At 39.8% G+C, this 18,462-nt stretch overlaps 2 protein-coding genes across 2 annotated transcripts in view; both read right to left on the bottom strand.

Moving 5' to 3' along the window:
• Positions 1–211: 211 nt before the first annotated feature.
• On the bottom strand, positions 212–10,959 carry anxa14 (annexin A14). Its single transcript, XM_033975885.2, has 13 exons — positions 10,912–10,959; positions 10,356–10,398; positions 8,305–8,401; positions 7,532–7,620; positions 5,999–6,112; positions 4,895–4,985; positions 4,496–4,575; positions 3,726–3,764; positions 2,801–2,891; positions 1,930–2,025; positions 1,010–1,065; positions 759–866; positions 212–360 (listed from the first exon to the last, which is right to left on the bottom strand). The coding sequence occupies exons 2-13, from the start codon at positions 10,377–10,379 to the stop codon at positions 301–303; spliced, it is 945 nt and encodes a 314-aa protein (XP_033831776.1). The 5' UTR covers positions 10,380–10,398; positions 10,912–10,959; the 3' UTR covers positions 212–300.
• A 3,315-nt stretch (positions 10,960–14,274) lies between these two features.
• Positions 14,275–18,462, bottom strand: part of crybg2 (crystallin beta-gamma domain containing 2) — a 45,076-nt gene continuing 40,888 nt past the window's right edge. Inside the window, exons 19-21 of the mRNA XM_055225357.1 lie at positions 18,227–18,385; positions 17,337–17,496; positions 14,275–16,362 (exon numbers count right to left, since the gene is read on the bottom strand). Of these exons, the coding sequence (XP_055081332.1) occupies positions 16,274–16,362; positions 17,337–17,496; positions 18,227–18,385 (408 nt within the window). The 3' untranslated portion in view covers positions 14,275–16,273. The remainder of the gene's footprint in view (positions 16,363–17,336; positions 17,497–18,226; positions 18,386–18,462) is intronic.

Below are 18,462 nucleotides of genomic sequence, written 5' to 3' on the forward strand. Positions count from 1 at the left end.
TACAGTAACTACAGTATATTCAGTATAATGTTCAAGAAGTTACTTGTTATTTCTGTTTGTGCCAGGATTTTAAAATCTTTTGGGTGGCAGTAAATGGCGTCCCGTCATACTCAGCTTTACCTGGGGCAGAACATACTGTAGTACATCATGGCCCATTTTATCTGTCCATGTGTCTGGATGGAGGGAAGAAGAGGAGTGATGTGAGGCTTGTTTGTTCACGTTTGTTTATTCAAATATAAACCAGTTTTACTCTTAAATAAAGTCATTCAAACATAACCATTGTTGGTTTTCTGAGCAGTTTCAGTCTTCAGATCGACAGATGTTGAGTAGAGCAGTGAGGAGGTCCCCTTTAAAATGTCTCTGTTCAAAAACAAAACAATAAAATGATAAAAGATGTTCATATTTCAACATGTTGTTTTCATCCAGAGTCAGAGGCAGTTTTTAGCTGACAACTTTAGTGTACACAGTGCATTTGATCAGAGTTTAAATATTTACTCATTGTTTCATGTTCCACCAAAAAGTTACTTCATGTTTGTGGATTTTGTGACAATGAGAGAAAAACTGATTCTGTTAAAGGTTACAAGACAATATGCAAACTTTAATGTCTCTGTGGGGAAATTTGTCTTCTGCAAATTTGTCCGCTTTGACCCAACTAGTAGCAGGAGTAGCAGTAGTAGTAGTAATAGTAGTAGTTGTAGCATTGGTAGTAGTAGTAGAAGTAGTAGTAGTAGTAGTATTTGTAGTATATGTATTTATACCTGTAGTGTGGAGTAGAGTGACTTCCCTGTGAGTTTGAGAAACGCTGCTCTGATGCAGAGGAGGTCTTGTTCACAGTGAGACACCATCACCCTCTGAGTCTGTGGGGCCTAAAGAACCAATACAACATTAATGTACCAGTATAGAACATTAAAGGTCCTATACCACACAACACTGACTCTTGTGAACTTTAGGTTATTGTTAGGCTGGTTCGGCTGGCCCCTGGGGACCGCAAGGGCTGATGGGATCTTACCTTCATGATGTTAATTCTTTTGGCGAGGTAGAGGTCTGGGTTCTGGATGCACTGAACTGAAACAGAAAACACAATCACATTTGAGACTTGAGTCTTTCTATAAATCTATCTTATTGCTGTGTTTCAGACACAGACTGTATAATGAAGTGAACTAAGTGAATGTGTCGTCACCCACAGTGTTCAGCTCCAGTCAAATGAAGCTCATCGAGGTTCGCAGTTATAAGGGCAAATTTGGAGTCGAGTTCCACATTTGGAATTTCGACTGAGTGTATCATAGCAACCAAAGGACCAATCAGGAGCAAGGCTATTGAACATAATGCCCCTTCCTGCCCACTAGTTTGGCAGGGGGTAGGTGCTTAATAATGCTGTCAATCAAACATGTTCATATCTTAATTTATGGATGCAATAGTGAAATATAAACAGGTTCATGTAGAGCGGATTAATACAAACATTTTAAGAACAAAATGACGAGTCTGACAGCAGCAGTTACAGAGAGAGGGGCCATAGTTTTTCAATAGAAAGTGAACTGAAGCCAGAGTTGATGGAGCCGGAAACGCACCCATTATCACTTCCTACTTGGAATGCGTCTGCTAGCAGGTTAACAATGTCCATTTACATAAACAGTGTAAGTGTCGTGCAGGTAGAAAATTGGACTCACGCGCAACACAAAAAACACAGCCAAACTCCTTGTCTCGGTGAATACAACAGGTTTATTAGAAATACAGAGCGTGCATGTTTTCTAGATGAACCAATGAAAAGAACAAATGACAATCCAGAAACACAAACTGAACAGAGGGAGAACATATAGGCTACCCCGCTGATTATTAATGAACGGCAGGTGTGGGGAAAACAGGCTAGGAAACAAAGCTGGACTGGGGATAAATAAGAAACAGGCAGAACTGTGACAGTATGGTACTCACCCAGCACTTTGAGTCCGAGCCTGAGGTCTCCACTGAAGAGTTTGTCAAAAGCTTCATCCAGAAACAGGCCGGTCTGAAACTCCACCTCATCCAGAACTGAAGGAACCAGAGCAACACATTTAAAACATATCAATAATCTGTTTAATCTATCTATTGTCTTGGTTATTATATTTATCTAAATCTAAGAAAAAAAAGTCATGTAGGGCTTTGTCCCCTCACCCAGAAGGCAGATGATGATCCCCAAATCTCACACTCCAACATGAAAACGTTTCTCCTGTTCGTCATAAATGTTATAATAAATGTAATTAAATATTCTATAGTGTGACCCCTCGCTGTCCAGTTCTCAAAAAAGGCATCGTTATTTAAAATGTCGACCATCTCAGGATTAAATCATTTATATTTTAATAGGTCTGTATCACAATGATGTTATTGGAGTATTGATTGTAGAATAACTTGAATTTCATGTTACAAAAGTACTGTCTTCTGCTCCTGGACCATAGTTTGGACAATACTGGTTCATTGACCTTTTTCAGCCCCCCCATCCTTTTTCCTCAATGGAGAATTTGCGGCTAAAATATTATATAAAGTAGAGTTGATTTGTCTCAAACGTTCAGTGTTTAGCTGCAACAATAAGTCAACACTGTCCTGATTCTCTGGGAGGGTTTAAAACGGCTCTGTCCCTACAGAACTTATTTGCTAAGATCGGCCCCATGAAAAATAATACAACCCGAATAACGACGACAGCGCCCATGGCAACATCTGGAATAAGGTGAAAACACAGAAAGTTTGACATGTAATCAGACTCACTGCCCCCTTCCTGAGGTGGTCATTACAGAAATAGAGGTGGTTGCTCTTGAAACAAAGGTCGTACCCTTTTGGAGGTGCTCAGGGTCCCTGGAGGTCAGGATGTCGATCCATGGAGTCGCGTCACACTTCTTCCCGTTGAGAGTCGCCACCAGAGTCTGAGAGAAAACAAGAAGTTTATGAAGAGTTTTGAGTATTTCATTATTTATTTGAGTTTGAGGGAATGACCATATCTGTGTCATATCTGTGTCATACAAACTGATTTAAACCAGGTCTTTGAGTCTTTTTTCTGGGACATTTTATCTTAAAATTAAGGTTAAAGTACACTTTACTTTAGTCTGTTTTCTAAAAAATACATTTTTCTATCATAGGAGGAAGTAACACAAACACCAGACAAGAAAACATGACATGACAACACACATTTGAGTAAAGTAACAAAGCTATACCTAAATTTAAGACTTCTTACTAATAACTTGCAGAGTCTCGCCTTATTGATACTTTGCAGTGACATCTTGCTGGGAGCGTTCTACATGTATGTCTATGGTGGAATGTTCAGCAGTTTCCATGGTGACACTATTCAAATATTAGCAAACGCAGCCAAAAGAGTTTAAGATTTTAAGAAAGCCTGGCAAAACTGTCGGCTAATGCTAGCTAGCTTGTGACTGTAATGTTACTTGAGAGGGACTTGTTTAACAGCACAAATCAGATCACCTGTTGTGTTTCCAGCTCAGTCAGTCATTTATGATCAGATTATGTTAAAGTAAAACTCAGATTAAAGTCTAACACAGCCTCAGACAGAGCAGTCCCTACAGTTAGCATCACAACTCCAGGGAATGTTGATGACATCGGCTGCAAAGTATCAATTAGAACTATAAATTAATCATAAAAACAGACTCTTGCTTCACCGTCCTGCAGTCTTTGTTTTGTAATGACGGAGCATATTTGAACTGATCCAACTGATCTCTGTGTGATTCTGTTGTGTTTGTCGTTACCTCCACGTCCTTATAAACCAGTCCAGCCACATCACGTTTCTGTGAAAAGAACCACAGTCAAACTCAGACACAGTTTAAACATAAAATATTTAGTCTATGTTTAAAATGCTCATGAGGATTTAACTCATTTCACTAAAACATGGTTAATATCAACATATTTAAGATTGTACAAAAAAAATCTAGTCTTTTTATTTTTAGTTACTTTTTAAATTTCCTTCCGCTTCCAGTCACTTAGCAACGCTGTCAATCAAACCTGTTGCTAACGCTAGAAGGAGCGACCTCGGGGAAAGAAGGCGCCTGATTTGTCTGTTATTAATGTTCACATCTTGATTTTCAGGCACAGTAGCGAAATAAGGATCATGTAAAGTTAATATGAACATTTTAAGACCAAAATGACAGGTCTGATGACAGCATTTACAGAGAGAGGGGCCACAGTTTTTCAATAAAAAGTGAATTGGAGCCAGAGTCGATGGAGTCCGAAGTGCGCCCATGATCACTTCTTATTTGGAACATGGACATAGCTAACCTGTTATCCACCATTTTTATATACAGTCTATGGCCTGTCAAAAATACAATATAGTTATATGTATGTTTCTTTTGTTAAATCAAGGTTTAAACTGAAAAATCCTCTCCTTGTGCGTGTGTTGGAGACATAGGGAGATCAATTCTGAACTCAGCCCCACTTCTTTTTCCCCTTATTTTAGTAATGATTAGAAAAGCATAAAAATTGGTCATAGACATTTTAAATCATAATTAAAACTCTACATTACATTTAACAAAGCCACGACCAGCTTCGCAAAGTCTCCACTGGTCTCAGATCTGAGCTCCTTCTCCAGGTCCTTCTTGAACACTAAAAAAACCCCACATGAACACTAAATATATTGGTTTATAATAATAACAGGTCCATAGTCTGTCTTCCTCTCCACAGATAAATTATTGCTTTGCCTTGAATGATTTCCAGATCTGCTGAAAGGCGAGCCCACTTACAGTAAGAATGCATGTTTTTAAGGTAATTGAATCAATACAGGATCGATAAGTTTAATGCTGCCTGGTGCAACATTCCAGGCAAAGCGATAACATATCCATAGAGGCAAGTACATGGCTTTTTTAAAACTAATTTCCATAGTGCAGCTTTAAATAAATTAACTAATCATTTTGTTGTGACGGACTTTTTTTGTAGACCTCGTCGATCTCTTTGAGCTCAGAGCCGGTCCTGGTGCAGAGGATTTCCAGGAGAGTTTCTTCATCTGTGCCCACTCCCTGCAAACAAACACGGTTACATTAGATTTACCACTCTGACATATGACCGTGAACGCACCACCGCAACTAACACTGCACAGGATGTAAGATAATATGCAAACTAATATGAAGAGCTTCCTGATCTCATCTGACCTCAGAATATAATCAGAGTCAGGGCTGGTCAGTACTTAGATGGGAGACCGCAAAGAATACAGGTGCCACTGGGGGGCGCCATTAACCTCCTGAGACCTGGTGTCCTCATATGTGGACAACACATTTTGGCCTGTCTAGGCCACAATGCAAATTTTTAGAAGAAGAATAACAGCAACAAGAACAACAACAATGCAAATATATTATATATATTCATTTTTTAACAGTTTAGAATGTTTAGAATATTTTTATTTTTTTTATTTTTTTTCCTGCTCCTGTCAGCAGCTCTTCACATGAGACACATTGTTCCAAAAGGCACAATTGTTGTTTCTCATTTTGTTTTTACATTCAGGACAAATGTTGCTGTTTTCAGGGTCTTAATAAATAGGTTTTGCAAATCATTATTCAAATGTTTTATCAAAATGAGTAAAATGTCCACATATGAGGACATTTGATCTACAGAATTTTTTCTCAGAAACTACATAATGTAAAAAGATAATTCTTTGTATTTAGACTCATCAGGTCTCAGTCAGCCCAAATAACAAAGAGAAATTAATAAAGTATCTCATGCAAGAGCTCGGGTCTCAGGAGGTTAATTTAAGCACACAGGGAGAACATACAGATGCCAAACAGACACAGGGAGAACATGCAAACTCCACACACAGACAAAGGGAGAACATGCAAACTCTACACAGACACAGGGGGAACACACAAACTCCTCACAAGCACAGAGAGAACATGCAAACTCCACACACAGACACAGGAAGTATATGCAAATTCCACACAGGCACAGAGAGAACATGCAAAATGTGAGGCGTAAGAGGTCAGCCACTGTACTGCCACAGTCCTTCACAATCAGAAATAAAACACTGCTGTGCTCTCACCGCCATGGCCATCTGCAGCCTGTAGGCCTCAAAGTGCAGAGGAGGCATCAGCAGCTCCAGCATCAGAGCCTCCACCTCCCCAGACAGAGCCCTCTTCACCTCTGACCCCAGATCCTGAAACACAGACAACAAAACTGGGTCAAATGCAAATGCAACTATGACTCAACAAATCATTTCAACAGTCAACATGATTAGCCTTTACTGAAGATCTAGACTCGCTTTTTCTAGATTCTAACTGTCAGAAAAATGTCTTCCTTGTGCAAAAAGTGTCTCTGTGTTTTAGTTGGAGTTTTGGGCGTTGATGACTTAAGTAGAAAGATTCTGCTTTACAACTCAGCGCTACTTCCTGTATTTTTGCACTTCTCTTCTCAACTTTTTTATACAAATTTCTACGTAACTATGAATGTCCAAGGAGACAAGCAGATGAAGTTATGGGTCAGATCTGCGGAAAGATGAGCACCTGTAAATAAATATGCAAGATGGGTAAGTTTTTAAACAAACAATGTGGGTCTTGTTTATACTTCTGCTGTTCCCTCCTCAAAAACAGACCTGGAGATGTGTTTTGTTTCATTCACACATGTTTGAGTAACACTTTATTATTAGTCTCTTACTAACCAAAACACAAAATGCCTTGTTCCACCTTGTGATGTCATGAAGCAGTAGTTTTTCAGGAGAGATTGGCAAAGGATTCTAGTGAAGGTGAATGGACTTTAAAAACACAGCGGGGCACTTCCTGTATTACCACGTGACATCACCATGTGGGACAGTTTGACAGAAAAACTCAGAAAAAGCCTAAATATGCAGAGTTTGTGAAACATGTGAATGAAACAAAGCACAAGTCCAGGTCTGTTTGTGGTGAGGAAACAACATTATAACATAGATCAGACAGTAGAGTAATATGAGCTCTTTAAACAACTTAATCTAAATGTGAATTACATCCAAAACAAACTTTGTTCCTCAATTAAACATATGATCTAATGTGAAAAGTCATCCAAACAAAGGTGTGGAGTTTGAAACCTGTTTCAAATATATTTACTCAGCAAATACACAGAGCCACACTGCTGCGATTAAGAGCCAGGCTATAATAGAGAATATTTACAGTCTTAAATATTACACAAAAGGCTCATTTTAATGTTTGTTTAAAATGACCTAATTTTTAGCATCTTAAAACATGAAAAACAGTAACTAGTTCATTTTAAAACAGTTTGCAGTGGTCCAAAGTTACTCCTTACTGAACTTATGCATTCAGAGCATCCTAATTATTTACCATGATGAGTTTATAAGCACTTTCCACAACTTTCCAAAACCAGAGCGAAGTTTTGCTGTTTGCTGGTAATGCTACAATGCTACACGATTAGCATGCTAACAACAACCACCATATTAACAATAATTAGCATGCTAATGTGCACCTCCTGGTTTGCAGACAATAACATAATTTGTATTTAGATACAGACAGTACACAGCAGACTTATGTTGACTTCAAGAGCTACTCATACAATATATATATATATCTATATTTAAATATATTTGTACCTTTTGTGTGAGTTCTTCAAAAGTCTTGACCAGGACTTGTCTCTGAGCGTTGTTTCGATTGGTTAAAATTCTCACAATTGTCCCACAATCTAAAAAACATAACGCAAAAATAACATAAAGCATGTAATAAATGTGTATTATTATACAAAAGGTCTGACAAAAGTTTGAAAAAACCTTTTTCAAATTTTAGTCATGATGTTTTATTAAAGACACACTATGTAACTTTTCTGTGGGGATTAGCCATTTGTCTGTCGACATCCAGATGCTTTGCCTAAAACATTCCACAGTATGGCATTAAACACTTGTATCTTGCATTTATTCAGTTTCAGATATTCATATTGCTCATAAGTCCTTGAAAAACATGTATTATTACTGCAGCCACACTTCCTGCTGTAACTTCCCCTGGGGGTGTTACCTGCTCGTCTCCATGGTGATAGTTGCTTTTAAAGTCTCACTGTGGCTCATTCATTGGCCATTTTTGAACCCTACATGTATGACCTGGAGTCTGAAGTTTTGAAGTAAGTACAGATCAGTGGGCGGAGACATGGGGTAGGTGAGAACAGTCATTTTCTAAGCAAACTTCAAACCTCAAATGCAGAACAAAGTTAGTGAAACATGTAAACCCACCCTATGCTTTGTCTGATAATATTATTTCACTTCTTCATTGCATAATTCCATAGATCCTGCTTCATATATTTGATGTCTTCTGTGTGTGTATAAAAAAAACCTTTTGCCTGGTGTGTATGTGTCAAAGTACATATAGTTTTACTGACCCTTCTTCTCCAGAGCCGTCTGCAGCTCCCACACGTCTCTGTCCGGGTGGAAGTTGGAGTGAGGTCGGACTGTTCCCAGAGTCCCCCAGCACATGTCCTGAGACAAGAACACACACTATTCACATGTCCCGAGACACGAACACACACTATTTACATGTCCCGAGACAAGAACACACGCTATTCACATGTCCCGAGACTAGAACACACACTATTCACATGTCCCGAGACACAAACACACACTTTTTACATGTCCTGAGACACAAACACACACTATTTACATGTCCCGAGACATGAACACACACTATTCATATGTCCCAAGACTAGAACACACACTATTCACATGTCCCGAGACTAGAACACACACTATTTACATGTCCCGAGACACAAACACACACTATTTACATGTCCCGAGACAAGAACTACGGGACATTCCAGACAGAGCAGGTGGACCTCCAGAGATGTTGCATACTGCTCCAATTGATACTTTGCTCCAATTTGAGATGCTGTTGTAAAAAATAATTTGAGTTTTGTTTTTATAAACTGACAAAGACTTTGAACTTTGGGACAGTTCTTGTTTCATGTGGATAGGCCCAGTAAATAGAGATATTAACCATAAACCAGGTCAGTTCTCATCTGCTCAGGTTAAACAATAGACTGTATAAAGACGTGGACTAAATGAGTGTGAGGTCGCCCGTAGTGCTGGGCTCCAAATGAAGCTCATCGAGGCGAGCAGTTACTGGGGTCAATTTGGAGCCAAGGTCTATATTTTGAAATACGCATGAGAGTATCCTAGCAACCAAAGAGCCAGTCCGGAGCGAGGCTGTTAAAAGTAAAGCTCTGTCCCGCCCACACCACTGGTTTAGCAGGGAGCAGGTGCTTAGCAATGCTGTCAATCAAACTCAGAACTTGTTTTGGTCTGATGTCCTGGTCGGATGAAACGAGATGGAGACGAGATCTTGGACTTTGAGATGACGACAGATAAAACTACTGCAGGGTTAAGATTTTATCATCGGCCACGAGAATGTGAAAAATGACAAATATTCACTCATTCATTCTGACAGAGGAGTGCAGAGAGGAGAAGAGGAGTAGGAAGAGAGAGGAGGAGGAGAGAGAAGAGGAGAGAGAAGGAGGAGAGAAGAGAAGAGAGGAGAGGAGTAGGAGGAGAGAGAAGGAGAAGGAAAGAGGAGGAGAGAAGAGAGGAGTAGGAGGAGAGAGAAGGAGAAGGAGAGAGGAGGAGGAGAGAAGAGAAGGACGAGAGAGAAGGAGAAGGAAAGAGGAGGAGGAGAGAAGAGAAGGATGAGAGAGAAGGAGAGAGGAGGAGGAGAGAAGAGAGAGCAGAGAGGAGCAGAGAGGAGCTGTCAGGCTTTAAGACCCAGAGGAAACACATTAAAAGCCTTGTCTCACAATAAGATTCATTCAGGTTTCTTCATATCCACAAATCCACAGCAGGGGCAAAAACAATCGTTTTTGACCCAGGACAGCTGTGTGTATGATAGTATCTTACCACCATCGACCGAGGAGTGACTTAATAATGTACAAGAACGGTTGATAGTTTGATCTCTTTAAGAGAGCAGTGCCCTTGGGCAAAACACTTCAGTCATATTGCATCATCTCATCATCTCTTTGCTCTGAAATCCATGCACAGCTCGACTCGAGACGACGCACAAAATGCCTTTACAGTGAGAAGAAGCTCTGAATGATTATACAACTGAAGAACTACTATAATAACTTTAGCTAAAAAGAACCACTATAACTAAAGTCCACTCGAGTCATAGTAATAAAAATGTCTACATGCGATTGTCCAAAGAGATGAATATATTTACACAGGTCAAACATGCTTGTTTACTTCACTCTAAATGTGACGTAACCAGTGTCTTGACTCTAATTAAGCCGTGTTTGTCCAAGATGCTCTGGCCCCGCCCCCACCGCCGCCACAGGGAGAGGCGGCCTCTCCCACCCATAAGTCAACAGATAACTTATGATAAGAGCTAAAGAAATATGTGAATGAAGTAGTGTTTTAAATACCAGGGAGTGTGAGGAATAGTACTCACTGATCTGAAGTACTCCGGGTCCATGGCTCTGGGTTTGTTCCCCCTGCATCAGCACACAGTGAAATATGAGACACATGTAAATATGAAAGGACTAGTTAGTGAATTTGGCTGCTACTACTACTACTACTATGCCAGAAACCATAGAAACTGCTATCATAATTACTTTTTTAGCACTACTACTAAAACTACTATTACCACTACCACCACCACTACTACTGTTGTTACTACTACTAAAACCACCAAAACTACCACTATGGCAGAAAAGATAGTTACTGTTATCATAGATACTCTTTGTGGCACCGCCACTAATACTACTACTACTACTACTACTACTACTACTACTACTATGACTACTACTACCATCACCACCACTATTACTACTACCACTATTACTACTACCACTACTACTACTACACCCCACCTCCAACATATTCACAGCTTTTTATCATAGAATAAAGTAAGATTTCCACTCCAAACCATTTAAAAGTACTATCTAAGTACTTAAATTCAGTATTTTTAATAAGTTTGTAGTCTAAATATGAAGTCCTTTTCATACCTGTATTCTGTGTTGCTCTGCAGCAGTCAACAGTCCAGTGAAGTTTGCACAACCCTCTAATCTCCTCACTATCTAAGACCCGCCCACACCTGCATGGACTCGCCTGTCAGTCACTCCTTCGGGCCAATCAGAGCTCTCCAGGATCTCCCCTATGTTACTTCATTCCCCCATAACACAGTCCTGCCAGCACACATTTAAAATACTGTTTCTTACACAACTGGAATGTGGATAATCAGGTTTAGACAAAGAATTTTGGTGATAAACTAGTCACGTTACACTGATAAAATACTGAAAAGACTTGAAGTATCTTGTAGTAGTAGTAATATTAGTAAGGAGTGGCCAGTGTAGATAAAAGAAAAGCAGATAAGGCTGGTGTCTGTTGGAGTGTGTTCAGTATTTCAAGTATTTTAGATTAAACTTGAGTGAAGAGGCGGGTCCCACAAAACCTTTAGAACAGAGACAATAGTCAATACATAATGACCCGAAACTTAAGCCAAAGAAACAGCAAGAAAACAGGACACTGGGGTGCACCCGTCTCCATGGAGATGTGATTGTTTTGCCTGGAAAGCTCTGCAGTGTGGGATTAAACCATTAAAAGGGCCTATATTATACTATTCTCTGATCTCTGTTACCTGGAGTTGTGTTTTGTTTCATTTGCACTGCATATTTAGGCTGAGTTCTTCTCTCAGACAGGAAACACTCTGTTCCACCTTGTGATGTCATCATGTGGTAATACAGGAAGTGCTCCACTGTGTTTTTAAACTCCATACACCTTCACTAGAATCATTTGGATGATTTCTGGCCTGGAGTTGCCAGTCTCTACTCAACTAAATATAAAAGGAGATGTTAACGTGAAAAATACCACTTTATGACCTCACAAGGTGGAACTGAGCATTTTGAGGTTTGAGGCTTTGTTAGACTTTAATCTGAGGTTTATTTTAACAGAATCTGACCATAAAGAACTGACTTAGCTGGAACTACAACAGGTGAGCTGATTTGTGCTGTTAAACAAGCCCCTCTCAAATAACATTACAGCTAGTTAGCATTAGCCAATAGTTTTTCAGTTTCAATCTCACCGTTTTGTTCAAAATCAAACTTCTGAACAGGACCATGAACGCTCGGATTGAAAATGGGCTTGATAAATTACTTTTGGATTTTTTCTTGAGTGTTGAGACAATTTGAAAACTTTTGTCATTGTTTGCTAATGTGTGCTAAACATTCCACCATAGACAAACATGTAGAATACTATTACTGTACTAATTCAAATGTCTACTGTTTTAATAATTTATCATAACGTGTGTAAAGATATTTTGTCACTTTAATTTCTTCCTCGTTCCTTGAACTTGTTTAACCTTAATCTGTGTGAAATGAAGCCGTCGTGGGGAGGAAGCATGAAGCATGTTTTTACAACAAACAAAACAGAACTGACCTGTTCACACAAACAGAGAAGGAGCAGCCTCCATGTAGATCTGATCTGTAACTCCGCCTGGTGGCATCACCTTAATGTCCCCATAATTATAAATAAGATTAATGCCACACTACGGCACATCACTCCCCCAAGTCAAGTTTAGTTCAGCTGAGGCCTGGTTTCTAAAAGCCCCAACCATAACCAAAACACCTGCTCTTAAACTGAAACATAATCCTAGACAAGATTGAGAAATAAAATATTGTAAAAATAAAAAAATAAACATTTGCAGTGAGTAGAACTAATGTAAAGAGTGTTCTTTGGTGTGTTGGGGGGGATGAGATGCTTCAGCCCATTTTAAACCTTGTTTAATGTTTAGTTTAGGTAATTTACAGTTGAAACCAGACGTTTACATACACTACATACACACTTTCTGACACTGTTTGACATGAAATCAGACTTTCAACCTTTTCTTATTTTAGGTCAATTAGGATTGCCAACATTATTTCTACTTGCTATTTTCCATAATAACGAGAGAATGATTTTTTTTATTTTTTTTTCATTACTTCGTTAAGTTTAGTGTTTGCCACCTCACAACTTTGATTTTGTTATCCTTAAGCCACTTTGTAACCAGTTCAGCAGTATGCTTCAGGTCATTGTCATGTGGAAGACCCATTTGCCCCAATCTAACTTCCTGGCTGATGTCTTGAGATGTTGCTTCAGTATTTCCACATAATATTCTTTCCTCATGATGCCATCTATTTTGTGAAGTTCACCAGTCCCTCCTGCAGCAAAACAACCCCTCAACGTGATGCTGCCACCCCCATTTTTCACAGTTGGGATGGTGTTCTCAGGCTTGCAAGATTCCTCCTTTTTCCTCCAAACGTAACACTGCTCATTATGGCCAAACAGTTCAAATTTTAGTTTCATCAGACCACAGGACATGTCTCCAAAAATGAAGGTCTTTATCCCTGTGTGCATTTGCATACTGTCTTTTTTATGTTTCTTCTGGAGTAATGTCTTCTTCCTGCAGAGTGTCCTTTCAGCCCATGTCTGCACAGTACTCGTTTCTCTGTGGATAATGACACACTCTTACCAGCTTCAGCAGCATCTTCACAAGGTCTTTTGCTTTTGTTCTTGGGTTGATCTGCACATTTTGGACCAAAGCACGTTCATCGCTGGCACATTCCCATGGCGTTTATACTTGTGTATAATTGTTTGAACAGATAAACACCTTGAGGCATCTGAAAATTGTACACAAGGAAGAACCAGACTTGGGCAAGTCCACAGTTCTCTTCTTGATATCTTGTCTGATTTCTTTTGACTTTCCCATGATGTTACACAAAGTAGCAGTGTGTTTCAGGTGTTTCTTTAAATAAGTGTTGTCAATAAACCAATCAGAAGCTTCCAAAGACGTGACATCATCATCTGGGTCTTCACAAATTGTTTAAAGTCCTAGTAATCTTACTGTACGTAAACTTCTGACTTTGCCACAGAACTAAAAAATCCTTCTCTCATTATTCTAGAATTTAGCAAATATAATTGTTTTTGGCAATATCAATAAACCTAAAACAGGAAATGTTTAGTCTGATTTAACGTCAGACAGTGAGTAAAAAAGCATGTATTTTTATAGTGTATGTGAACATCTGGTTTCAACTGTACTAGACAGTGGGACAGAGGATGGACAGTGGTACGAGGATGGACAGTGGGACAGAGGTACAGAGAATGGACAGAGATACAGAGGAGACAGTGGGACAGAGGATGGACAGAGGTACAGAGGAGACAGTGGGACAGAGGATGGACAGAGGTACAGAGGAGACAGTGGGACAGAGGATGGACAGTGGTACAGAGGATGGACAGTGGTACAGAGGAGACAGTGGTACAGAGGATAGACAGGGGTACAGAGGAGACTGTGGTACAGAGGATGGACAGTGAAAAAGGACACAACATTAAACATTAGCTTTAACTTTATTTTTATTTATAATTTTCAAACCTCTCCCTTCATAAACATTTGAACACATCTCTGTATAAAACATATTAACATATAGAGTCATTAGAGGAACACTTGAGTAACATGTTTTTGGACTTAAATCCCTGTCGCTTCACTGCACAATGAAACACACACAGGCATTTGGCCAAGACTTGGACTATTTTCACAACAAAAGCATCTTAAAAACCCGTGAAGCTCTGGTCTCTCCTTTGTAAACAGAACACGCATCAGCTACAAGTGCGTTGGTTTGCATCTGCCCAGAGCTAAACTATGGAGGATACAAGTCTCAATACTTAAAAGGCACACTACGGAACTTTTCTGGTGGGTGGTAAAGGGTCTATATCACCTGTTGATCTCCATAGAGACGTTATTATTATTATTATTGCTATGCCTGGGATGTTACACAGTATGGCATTGAACTTGTCTATCTCCATGGAGACGAGCAGGTCATGAAATTGGGCCGTGTTACAGGTCAGATCTGTGGAGAGGCGAGCCCAGTCATGTTTTCAATCTATTTTTGAGCAATGAAAACACCTCTAGTTGAATAAACGTGTGTAAAGCCATACTGTAGGACATTCCAGGCAACACGATACCATATCCTTGGACAAAACCAGATCAGGCACTAGAAAAGTTCCATAGTGAAGCTTTAACACATAATTCATAAAATACAAGACAATTTACCTGTAATTCTCAGATAAAGATAAAGGCACTCAGAGAAAAATACACAAAACAACTTCATAAAATTAAAAAATATAAAATACAGTGTTTATAATGGTGGTGGATCACAGCTAAGACAGGCCTAAGGCTAAAGGCACAAGTATATGGTACAGAGGAGGAACGGTGAGGATATGGTACAGAGGAGGAACAGTGAGGATATGGTACAGAGGAGGTACAGTGAGGATATGGTACAGAGGAGGAACGGTGAGGATATGGTACAGAGGAGGAACGGTGAGGATATGGTACAGAGGAGGAACGGTGAGGATATGGTACAGAGGAGGAACGGTGAGGATATGGTACAGAGGAGGAACAGTGAGGATATGGTACAGAGGAGGAACAGTGAGGATATGGTACAGAGGAGGAACAGTGAGGATATGGTACAGAGGAGGAACAGTGAGGATATGGTACAGAGGAGGAACGGTGAGGATATGGTACAGAGGAGGAACGGTGAGGATATGGTACAGAGGAGGAACGGTGAGGATATGGTACAGAGGAGGGACGGTGAGAATATGGTACAGAGGAGGGAGTGGCAACAAATTCCCTGAAACATGGGTGGCATATTTATAAAGACATTCAGATATCAGTTTGTTTTTATATAGTTGTGTATATATATTATATTGTACAGTGAGATTGTTTTAAATATATATCTCAAATGAAGGTTGAGATATTGACATATGCAGACTGAAGGCTTATAGATAAAATCATTTACGACTAAAGTGTGTTATTGATATTTTTCAGCTGATGTCATCAACAATGTCTGTGGGCATGATGCTAACTGTAGGCACTGCTCTGTCTGAGGCTTTGTTACACTTTAATCTGAGGTTTGTTTTAACACAGCCTCACCATTAAGAACTGACTTGGCTACAACTACAACAGGGCTGTATTTGCTAATGTGTGCATTGTGTTACCATGGTAACTGCTGAACATTCCGCCACAGACATACATGCAAAACACCCCCAACATGATGACACTGGAAAGTATCAAGATAAAAATGTGTTTTAGAGTCTGTATTAGCTGATTAATCACTGCAGCCCTAATATTTTAAAAATCAATTCTTAAACATAATTGTAATGGCTTAAGGTACATTTGAGGTTTGAAGAGAGTGCTATGCAAGGAGGTAATATAAACCTCACTTTGTGCTTTGAATGCCACTTCTGTCTTTGCAAATAAACTATTTATATATTATGTTCATATAACACAGTAGTAGGTGTGTGGTAGGAGGCGTGTAAATGGACATATTAAAGACAGAACTAGAGCAGCTCGATGTCCCACTGCTGACTGGGGCGGTCCTCGTCTTCAGGCATAATCACTACATGGTCTTTATCGTATGTTTTACCTCCTGCAAAACAAGAATATACAGGAAGAGTTACTCCAAGTTGTATTTGGAGTGATTCATGTTTGAGTAATCTTTAATCTCTTATTTTCAAGATGCCATCGAGTCTCTCTATCCCCGTTTTCACCTCCACTGGTACACGCCCACTGTGACATACAAGCCCACTGGGACGTCATTTTGGTACAAATGGAACAAAATGACCTACTCGCTATTGTGATGTGCAGCTGTCCATAGGGGGCGCCTACACCATGCGGCGCTTTGTTGTGATGACGTTTACAACGACGTCAGCTCCCACTGGGCACCGCAATTTTCTAACGCAGAAGTCAGTCTATTTGTTTCTTTTATTTTATGTCGTTTTAGATGAATATTGTGATTTAAAATGTGTAAATTATAACATAATGATCCATGAGTGTCAGAGATGAGAACCATAGAGACACAAGCACAACAGGGCAGATTTAAGGTAAATTTTGAACTAGTGAATGATACTCAGTTCGATCAAACAGACCTGGAGTTGTGTTTTGTTTCATCCACACATGTTTAACACACAAACTCTGCATATTTAGGTTGAGTTCTTCTCTCAAACTGAAAACACTCTGTTCCACCTTGTGATGTCCTGCAGTAATGAAGTGCTTCAGTGTGTTTTAAACTCCATACACCTTCAATAAAATCATTTGGATGATTTCAGACCTGGAATTGCCGATCTCTATTGAACTAAATGTAAAAGCGGCTGTTAGCTTGAAAACTACCACTTCATGACATAGAACAGAACATTTTGAGCTTTGGAGATGTAGACAGACTAATAATAAAGAGTTACTCAAACATGTGTGAATCAAACAAATCACAACTCCAGGTCTGTTTTTGAGGAGGTAACAGCATTATAACATGTCAAGCTCACAAGCGTCAGTGCTGTGTGATATAGGACCTTTACATAATGAGTCTTCTCCATATAAACTCTGTAAATATGAGATTATCTCCAATACCTTTGATGTCCAGGACCATGCCGGAGAACGTGAGGCTGGACACCAGGCCTCTCATCTGGGCCGTCCAGGTCTGGATGGGCTGCCTGTTCTCGCTCCACAGAACCACCTTAGCTCCAGGCTCCACTGTCCCCATCACCTGGAGGCTCATGATGGGGGAGAGCTGCAGGCGAAGGAGATGGGAACACACAGGGGGATTAACAAGGGGAAATACAATATAATTATGTCACAATTTTGTATTTGACTTATGTAAAGTTAAAAATGAAGCTAAAAGTATCCCAGAGCAGCCACTGAGTCAGGCAGATCGCAAAGGCAGAACAACGAGGCCAGCATGTAAACAAAGGAGGGCAGTTTCAGTTTACAACTCAGGACCTATTTAAAGGAACAATATGGAACCTTCTGGAGGTGTCACATCACCTGCACGATTCCATAGAAATAGGAAATTAAAATAATACTTTGGAACATTCTCCATGTTTTATGCCATACTGTGAAATCTTACAGCCAAAGGAACATTTCCATGGAAAGAGCAGGAAGAGGCCTCCTCCAGGACAAATAAGAGTCAGGTTTGTGGCAACCATAGACTGTATATATAAATGGACATAGCTAACCTGCTAGCCGCCATGTTCTAAAGAGGACGTGATCATGGTTGCTATGATACTCACACTCAGAATTTGCCCCATAACTGCTCCAGCCTCAACGAGCTACATGGAGCCGAACGCTGTGGGTGACTTCACACTCACTTAATCCTCTTCTTTATACAGTCTTAGTAAGCAATATCACTTATTTTAACATTATTAAAATAAGTCATATTGCTTACTACTACTTTTTGTACTGAAACTACTTTAACTAATACTGCTACTACACAGTATTTTCCCCTATATTCTTTGCAGTACCTTGTTCTTGATGAGTCCAGCCTCGTAGTACCAGATGTCGCTCATGGGCTCCACCTCCGGCGTCACCACGATCCTTCCAGACTTCATCTCCTCCACTCCCCCCTGCACGGAAAGGTAATGCCCTCGCTCCCGGCTCTTCACACGGAACAGGTTGCGCTTCTGTACAAATATATGAGAAAGAGGGTTATATTCACCAACTATATTCTAATGCTGGATGTCAGACTGGAGTCACTATG

The sequence above is a fragment of the Periophthalmus magnuspinnatus genome, chromosome 11, assembly GCF_009829125.3.
Source record: "Periophthalmus magnuspinnatus isolate fPerMag1 chromosome 11, fPerMag1.2.pri, whole genome shotgun sequence".
Taxonomy (NCBI): domain Eukaryota; kingdom Metazoa; phylum Chordata; class Actinopteri; order Gobiiformes; family Gobiidae; genus Periophthalmus; species Periophthalmus magnuspinnatus.